The following is an 8,828-nucleotide window of genomic DNA, read 5'->3' on the forward strand; positions in this document are numbered from 1 at the left end:
ACTTTGCTTTCTTGTTTCAGTAAAAAATCTCAGAAGTGGGATGAAATGAACATCATAGCGACGTACCACCCTGCAGGCAAAGATTATGGCTTGATGAAAATAGATGAGCCGAGTACTCCTTATCACAGGTAGGTTTCTGAGTTGCCACACAATGACATGAGGCAGGTGACAGCGTAGTTCTGCAGTGAAGTAGACTTTCTGCATGATATATTACTTACTGTGCTATCCTATTAAATATATGCAACATATTTTAGTTTACAAAGCTCTTAAGTAAAGGCTATCAAGAAGGACCATCAGAGTAAAATTTTGGAGTTCTGTGAGTACTGGAAGGTATAGATACCTCTCAGGTTTCACTCATGTAATTGATGTCTCATTTGTACTTTTTTTATAGTTAGCATCTATGTTCTAGAATATAAATTGTCACTCATCAATATTTAAATAGATTTGGAAAGCTTTTAAAGTTTTACAGGAGTCTTTTAATGGAGCACTATAACACTTTGACTGCTTTATCAATTGAATTTATACAACAAATAATTGATAGAGGCTGCTCTCTTTGTTTGCGTTCCAAGCATGGTAGGTGATGATGATGAAGATGCAGTGAGTGATTCGGAATCAAATGAGCCCTTAAGAGCAGATGTGTTGAGTAAGAAGTAAGTATTGTCATAGAAAATTGACTAAATGTTGGGATCACGTTCTTTTTTATGGGTTGGTTTGCTTTTTGGAAAGGTATTTCCCTTTTATCTAGATGCCAAATTTTGGCTGTTGTCAAACAAAATAGTATTCTGGGTTGATAGTCCCACTGGTACTTAAAATCTCTTGCAGATTGTTAATCTAAGCAAGTGTACCAAAAATACTGAAACGAGTTTGTATGAGTGTTCTGAAATGTCATGTGTTTTATACAATGAAAAACTTGATGGTTCATGACGTTGTATTTTTATCTTCATTAGGCTGGCTGCTGCAGCTGAGGGTAAAGGACCCAAGGTTATAGCGAGGCAAGAGGAAAGCAGTGAGGAGGAGGAAGAGGAAGAAGAATTAACACCTGAAGAACGAGGTAGGCATAAGTCAGAGGGGTTTTTTTGGGTGGCTTTATTTATATTTTTTGGTTGGTTTTTGTTGGATTCTTTTTTTATACATGCAGTTTCTGCCATTCAGTTGGAAGGATTATTGAATAAAAAGTACTAAGAAAGATTTTATGATTTGAAAATGGAGGTACGTAGTCTTTGAAGGCTAAGGAAAAGATTAGAAACAAGTGATCTGTTGCTCAGTCAGAATTGTTTGGTTTGGGATTTACACGTGAAGAGGAGTTGAATGTAACAAGCATAATGTATAGGAATTCCTCCTGAAACCTGGACTTCTCAAATGGAAAACTTTTCTCTTTTGGGACTGAGGAAATACTTCTTAATTGTATTACTTCTTCGTATATATAATATATATATTACTACTTAATGTACTTCAGGTAGATTTAATGAGTACTGCTCCAATTAAGACTCTACTAATTGCTTGCAAATATACAGGTTTGGGTTGGTTGGTTTGTTTTTTTTTTTAAATCAATTATTATTTTCAAAGCTGCTAGTAGATGGATCCAGCAGGGTATCAACAATTATTCCTAATAAAATTCTCTCATCTTCAACAGAGCAGTAATGCTACATTAGTTTAGAAAGCAATAAAGCAAAGTTAAACAAGAAAGCTTCTAAAGTTTCGGCTGCGTGTCATTTAGCTGTTGCTTCTCACCTTTCCTGGCCCCTGTCAACTTTGAGTAGATAACCTTACAATTCTAGAGGAAGACAAAAACAGTGTTGGGGTAACCAATAAACAAAGTTTAATTATAAAATCTACTTTGGGAATGTTGGATGTACGAAGCAAAGATAAACTTCAGACTACAGGGTAGAGAAGAATATATTCTTCTACCTGTGTTAGATGTATCTCTTAGAACTAGCTTTTGATAGCTGGCCAGGAGCCATGTTGGACGTGTGCAGAAGTTGATTTTCTGTTCTACCAGTATGTCTTGGTTTGCCCTTCAGTTTCCTTAGATACAAGGTTTGTGAAACTTCAGAATTTTTTACACCGTTACTACTTGCTTCTCTTGATTCAGACTTCCTCGTGCTTGCAGGCTGTTCTTTTAAGAGCCCTTCAGTCATTCCAGTCCATTAATTACTACATTTTTTGAAAGTCAAACTCACTTATGAACAAGGATTTCTTGGTCATATAAACAGTACATTTTCGTGGTAGGAATAAAACAGGCCTACAAAGCACTTGATACTGGTACCTCTCTGAACAAAAAAACATGATAGTAGAACTAGAAATAAATTTATATATTGGCTTTCGGTTTTTATTATCCACAGAAAAAAAGAAACAGTTTGAAATGAAGAGGAAAATGCACTACAATGAAGGACGAAACATCAAACTTGCAAGACAGCTAATTGCAAAAGAACTACATGGTGAGGATGAAGAGGAGGAGGAAGAAGATGAAGAGATGCGTGATGCTCCAGATGTAGAAACAATGAATACAGAAGCTATTGAACATGGTGAGGTGCTGATTGATCAAATACCACGTATAAGTGTTGGTTGTCCTTTCATCTGTTGGGGTGAATACATTGAAGTGTGAGAACAAACAGAAAGAGTGAAGTATGTATGTAATGCTTGATGTGCAGTGCTGCCTGCTATCTTGATTTGTAGTGTGATACCAAAACAAGCAGTATTGTTAATTAGTCTGGGCTTTTGTTTGTTATAGCACAGCAGAAAAACAGACACCTCTGCTTCAGGCCAGTACTGTCTCCACAGTATAATTGACTCTTGGTAGTGAAGTTGCCAGCATCCTTTTTAAAGAGGCAGTTGTCCTCTAGAGGATGCTTTAAGCTGTGGCCACGTGAGAGAGCCTGTCCTTGTGTCATGGTGCACTTCCCTCTCCCCTCCCAAGCCATGCTGTAATCAGCACTGGGAAACTAGCTTGAATGCTTCCTGTTGAGAGCAGTGTATCTAATGAGCTTTTACCTGTCTTGCTATAACTTAAAACTGTTTAAGAGTTTGGTGTGCTTTTGTCCTTAAAAAGTAATATTAATTTCTATATGGGATGTGAACCTTTTAGCACAGCTGCTGGAAGAAAGTCTGGGACCTTGGTTGGGAGCTGTTTCTGGAGCCTTTTCTGCCATCTTTAAGCTTTTCTCTGGGACTATGTAACAGAAGTTTGGTTTTTGTGGTGGCCTTCTGGTGAATAACTACATCTGTTGAGTACCCACATCTGTTTGGAGCAGCATATTGAACCATGTTTCTTGGCATTAAAAAAACAGATTTCTCTTGTTTATGAGACTAGTGATGATGAATCTGAAATCTGTAAACCTCATTCATCTGTTGCTTGGCAAGGCTTTGAGATATTAGAACAGTATGCAGACTTGGGAAGATGCTGCATGTGTTTAGCTTTGCTCACATTTGCTTTCCATAACCATGTGAACTAGAAATTCTTCCGAAATAAGTTTAAATTTCACCAAATAGAAAGGTGATTTGCCAGGTTGACTTTTTATATTTTAAGCTCTGTGGATTGCACAGTTTGCTCTCACTGTATCTTACAGGAAGGCTCACGCCTTCATAGTGGTTTGGAGAGGGTCTTTTGGTACGTGAGTCTGAGACCCATTCATGGACCAAAGTTCTATGGTAATTTATCATACGCCTTATAATGGCTATTTACTAGAACTTCACTCTCCAGGGGAAAGGAGTACTCCAGTAGGCAACATTATGACCTTTCTCCGTGGCTTGAAGCTGCCATCTGTCTGCACTGTGCTGTAAAACAGAGGCAACTCCGCTCTCCAGCTGCATTCTCCAGGGAACAGAAGGCACACCTTTGCAGTATTTTTCCATCTCTATTGTTGAAGTCCATTCCATCCTGGCTCATAAGCAGCTTCTGAGCCACAACTGGTAACTATCAATTTTAGGCTACTTGTGGCCAATAGATTCTATAAGTATGACTGCACACCAGTTTATCAATCTGTTAACTAACTGGTTCACCTCAGTAACATGGCATATAGAAATACTCTAATTTGATGTGGTTCTCAATTCTTCACTTCTGTTTTGTGATACTCTGCTTAACAGGCCCTGGTGTTTTGTTATCTCCTAATCTCTACATCAGCTATCATAACTTCTGGTCTCTGTATTTGATCAGGTCTTCACAGGTCAAGTACTGGGCTTTTGTAATGGCTGGTAAACTGTATGCCCTCAAACTGATTACATGCCATTTCTCTGTGGCAAGGTTGCTCTAAGGACAGTGGAATCTGGTAAAAGTTGTTAATAAACAACTGTTTTCTGCCACTGCCCATGCTTTAAGAAATTCCTACATTGAGCTGATAAGTGTTCAGCAACGTAATTGTTAAAGTAATGCAAAATTTACTGGAATCACTTTTTCTGAGATGGTAACTTTTTGATTATTTTCTGACTTTTATTCAAGGTGTGCAAAAGAATCTAAAGGATCTCTCAAAAGTTAGTTACTGTTTATTTATTTATTTTGGCTATGGAGCATTTCTCAAATAGCAAATTTTAAAACTAGCTACTTGGATTCACTGCTAATCTGTACTTTTGATCATGCTAGGCAATTGGATATTTAAACACTGTTGCAGGTTCATTGCTTCCTTCATGGAAGAGAATCAAATGCCAGTAATGTTCTTGTTCCTGAAGTTCCCTCCCTAGGACTGTAAGCATGTCAGGATGTTTTTGGATCTTTCTGAAGCTACGTGGGAAGTTTTTAATTCATTTGGATGACTTTTAAAAAGTTCTTTGACTTAAAATTGTGTCTTAAAATGCTTTCTTATAGAGCAGAAGAGAGTTTCCATCACTCAGTGTGTTGGGTGTTGCAGGCAATGACTCTTGTAATGGCTTGTTTTGGCTTCCTTCTGTTAAACTAACAGCTCTCACATTTCTTTTAACTGCAGAGGAAACATCTGTTTTATGCTGCATGTCGTATTGTAGATACAGTTTAATAATTTTTTTTCCCATTGACTTCTGAATTTGCAGAGATCATCTGGTGATATGGCTACCATTTCTTAGAGCTGGCATGCAATGTCTGTTTATTCCAGTAGAATAGCATGGCTTCCCTTGTACCAAAGATAACTCCAGCAATGTGACACGAGGCGTTTCTTGGAAACTGCTGGACTCTAGGGCTCTGCTGGCTCCTGAGAAGTTTTGGGGGCAATTTGGGACCCCCTTGTCACTTGGAAGGTTTTAATCAATGAAGATCCCTTTACGGTTCTTTGCATCTCTTATCCAATGCTCCTGACTGCCCTCTAACTCGTCCCTTTTTTGGTTTCCAGTAAAACTAACAGTACTGTCCTGATGACTGCAAATTTTCCTTTTTGCTATATCTGTGCTGAGGAAGGGGCTACAGACTTGAGATGGGATTTTAAGAAGCTTTCTGTCAGGTACCACAGAATCTGCTAATTTAAGTTGCGCTTCTTGATTACAGACTGAGATTTCTTGCTGATTGAAATGAAGATGGCCAGTCCAGTCAGTAATGGTGAGAACTGTTTGTACATTTATGCCGCTGTTTTCATCTCAGGCTACCAAGTATTTTAAATAGATGGGTCGTTCCTTTCTTGCCTTAAGTAGCTGTACTTTATCTCATACGTGTGCATTCCGCCAGCCACGCTTTTTGGAGAGCAGGAAGGTTAAAGTAGACTGTTAAGGTTGCTTGCTTCAGCATTTCTCTGGCATTTCTCTGTGGCATTTCTCTGGCTGCTCCTTATTTAAGACTCCACGAACAATATGATGGACTTTGCCAGCAAAACAGTGGCTTTTGTTCCTCTCCAGAAACACCTTTCCTTTAAAAATTCTGTTTGAAATCACTGAAGGGAAAGGTTCCACGTGTAGATTGATTAAGCATAAGGATTTCAGTGCAGACAAGTTTTCTACTACACAACAGTATCTCTCTTCAGGAAGTACAAGGGTGTGATCTTTTAGTAGATCCACTGACAAGCAGTACAGCCCTTGTTCTCTGCTTGTGGTTCATTTAGCATTCATTGCTGTGATAACCTCACTCAGATACTGCTGACCCACTTAGCTGTCATCTGACTGGGTGTGTTCTGCTGGACTTGGGCAGATACATTGTGTTTTCTTAACTATAGTGAGCATCACCATAAAAATGACTTATGTCAGAAGACTGGGAACATATGCAAATTATTTCTGCTTGTCAGACATGCTATTTGCTTGTTAAATTGCACTTGGAACCAAGTCTAATTCTATGCATAAACCTAACTGGCCTTCTTTAAGAAGGACCAGACATGGCTTTCTCTGATCTGTGCATTATGCAGCAAATTTATTTATAAATAATAGCTGAAGTCAGTAGGCTTTTTCATTTTAAAATTGGTAAGGAAAAGGAATTTTTTCTCTGACTTATTAATGTTCTTTGGTTCAAAACTGTGAGTGGAAGGATGCATCAGACTGTGCTACCTCATTTATTAGCTTGTCTTGTTTTGAAATGTCTCATCTGGAAATGAAACTTGACCTGAAAGGTGCTGTGCTTACTGGTGTTTCAGGAACCTTGTATGTTAGTTCTGCAAATTGATCTCTCAAGTCTTGGGTTAAATCATCTCAATTTCAGGGATGGCAAGCAGTCGGTGTTTGGTATGCAGCGCTATTTCTTCAGAATGTGAGGGTGAAATAATTACTCTGAAGGTTTCTGCACTCTGAAACTGAAAGTTGCTAAAATAGGTTGCAAACATTACCTTTGAGGAAGCAAAAGTGACTTCCGAAGTATATTTCAGTGCTAACTTTGGGTTTGCTTTTTAAATATACAACAAGTGTGAATAGTTAACTGTTTTTGTAATCTTTCTTATGCAGCACATGCTACTCATGACCAGCTGGAAAGCAGAGCACGCAGCATAGAAGAAATCTGTCCAGAACTGTAACTGCTTGTCAGAGACACGAACATAAGCACTGCTTCATGACTTTCGCAAATAAGGCTCTTAAATATTAAGAAGCATATCAGTTACAATGTTGTGTTGCCAAGGTTGTTAATTTTAGACTTGTCCATTAGGCAGGAAAAGCTGTCTAATTGATTTATTCCTGTGCCTAGTATTTCATGGAGAATACTGCTTCATAATCTGTTCAACCAGAATGGCGTTCCCTGTATGTATAATGCTGATTATCTTGCGTAATGTACTGTTACTCTTCATGCTTTGAAACACAGACAGTGTCTCTGTTTTTTCACTATTTATTTGACAGTGCTCTAAGTGTGGTATCTCTTATGGAAGAGTTTGGGATTCAAGAGCTTAACGGTACAGCATATATCAAATTGACACGCAAGCTATTTATCAGGTTTGTTAAGCAGTTGAGAAAGGGATTCAAGTTTTACGGCTTTTTTATAAAATATTGACCTCTTAAACTAGACTTCAGTGTATTGTTACTTGTATTTTCCTAGACTCTAGAAGAAGAGTTGTGTAATTTTTCAGAGCAGTGTTTGGAATCGGTTTTTTGCTTTTGACTGAGGCAGTACTAACATCTGGTGGAGGGAGTGTTTTACACTGGAAATGTGCTAACTTGAACTTTACTGTCACTTTCTCTTCCACTGGATGTTTTCTTTTCTTAAAACCACACCAACTGTTATTCTTTGGGCTCGTTTCACGCTTTTAGTCTTTTCCAGTTGCATGGAGAGTGCCTGTGCTGCTAGCACCTGTGAAGAAACAGCCATGGAGGGAAATCCACATCAGGACCGAAGTTGGGCTGTGTTTAGACTCTGTTCTCTATATCAGGATAACTGCTGGTGATCTATCTTACTTGGGGTTTGTAACCTGAATACTGAAAACCACTGGTCTACATCTTTCTGCATCCGGTGAGATGTAGAGCAGCTGCTTTTGTACAGTGAAGGGTGTTTGAAAGGATACAGAAGGGAAACTGCCTAATTCAGATACTTGTTTACAGTGCAGTCGTAGAGCCTTTGCAAAGAGTGGCTCTGAACCTCCATATTGCTGTAAGCAGCGACGGAATTTGACTGGTGAATGTTCTAGTACTCAGAATAGTTCCTGGGCTTTATTACACGAAGTATACACTTAAGCTTAAGCTTGGTTATGAAATACAGTGTATATCTTAATTTTAGTCCGAATTTGATATGTTGCAAAAATCCATATAATTAAATATGGATCTATTTTAAAATGTTTTTGTCCACTGTATATGTGACGTTTGAATAAAGGAATGAAAGTTATTTTACAGATACCCACATTCTCACGTGTGAGCTTTCTGGAAACCCCAGACTGAGTGAATAAAGCAGCGAGCGCTGCCTCAGGTGACCCTGATACAGGAACGATGAGAACGGATGTATTGCCGAGATACGGAGCTGTGCCGAGTGGGTGTTGCAGCGTGCCTTTCCCAAGGATTTCCTCTTAGCAGGTGACAGAGTTGCCAGCTGTGGGATGTTTAGGCTCCTAGGGGTGGCCGCTCCCTTCCCGCCGGCTGCTGTGAGTGACAGGCGGCTCAGCCTATGGCAGCGTGGCGGCCCTCCCCTCCTTACTTGTGAGAGCTGCCATTGGCCTTTCGGGTCGTCGCGGCAACGAGCCGTGCCAAGCGCTGCTGGCCGTTCTCCCATTGGCTTACCTGGCCGTCACTTCTGGAGCCCGATGCGGAAGCGATCCCTGCGGCACCGCAGTGGTTGGCGCCTTCCTCCCGCACAGCGGTCATTGGCCGCTCTGGCTGCTGTGCCCTCCTCTTCCGTTCTGCGATTGGCCGAGCCGCTCCCGTTCCTGCGGGTCGCCGCTCTCCCGCCGTACGCCGATGCGGCGAATCCCCGCCCACCTCGGCCGCGATTGGCCCCCTGGGACGGCTGCCTCCTCTCGGCCGGCCGGGCCGTCAGTTCC

General features: G+C 40.2%; 1 protein-coding gene across 4 annotated transcripts; it reads left to right on the plus strand.

The window, feature by feature from the left end:
* Positions 1 to 8,190, plus strand: PPP1R2 (protein phosphatase 1 regulatory inhibitor subunit 2). Of its 4 annotated transcripts, XR_002118416.2 has the most exons (7): positions 1 to 128; positions 570 to 650; positions 948 to 1,051; positions 2,343 to 2,525; positions 3,701 to 3,909; positions 5,447 to 5,497; positions 6,820 to 8,190. XR_002118416.2 is itself a non-coding variant. In XM_010716375.3 (6 exons), the coding sequence occupies exons 1-5, from the start codon at positions 46 to 48 to the stop codon at positions 5,449 to 5,451; spliced, it is 456 nt and encodes a 151-aa protein (XP_010714677.1). In that variant the 5' UTR covers positions 1 to 45; the 3' UTR covers positions 5,452 to 5,497; positions 6,820 to 8,190. The 4 variants fall into 4 exon arrangements, 3 of the variants coding, with proteins under 3 accessions (XP_010714677.1, XP_010714676.1, XP_031410955.1); XM_010716375.3 differs by lacking the exon at positions 3,701 to 3,909; XM_010716374.3 differs by lacking the exons at positions 3,701 to 3,909; positions 5,447 to 5,497.
* Positions 8,191 to 8,828: the final 638 nt, after the last annotated feature.

The sequence above is a fragment of the Meleagris gallopavo genome, chromosome 11, assembly GCF_000146605.3.
Source record: "Meleagris gallopavo isolate NT-WF06-2002-E0010 breed Aviagen turkey brand Nicholas breeding stock chromosome 11, Turkey_5.1, whole genome shotgun sequence".
Lineage (NCBI taxonomy): Eukaryota > Metazoa > Chordata > Aves > Galliformes > Phasianidae > Meleagris > Meleagris gallopavo.

Coding starts and splice junctions, on each gene's coding strand:
- PPP1R2 (XM_031555095.1), top strand. CDS start 46: ATGAACATCATAGCGACGTACCACCCTGCAGGCAAAGATTATGGCTTG. Junction 651..947: donor GCAGATGTGTTGAGTAAGAA/GTAAGTATTGTC, acceptor TATCTTCATTAG/GCTGGCTGCTGCAGCTGAGG. Junction 1,052..2,342: donor ATTAACACCTGAAGAACGAG/GTAGGCATAAGT, acceptor TATTATCCACAG/AAAAAAAGAAACAGTTTGAA.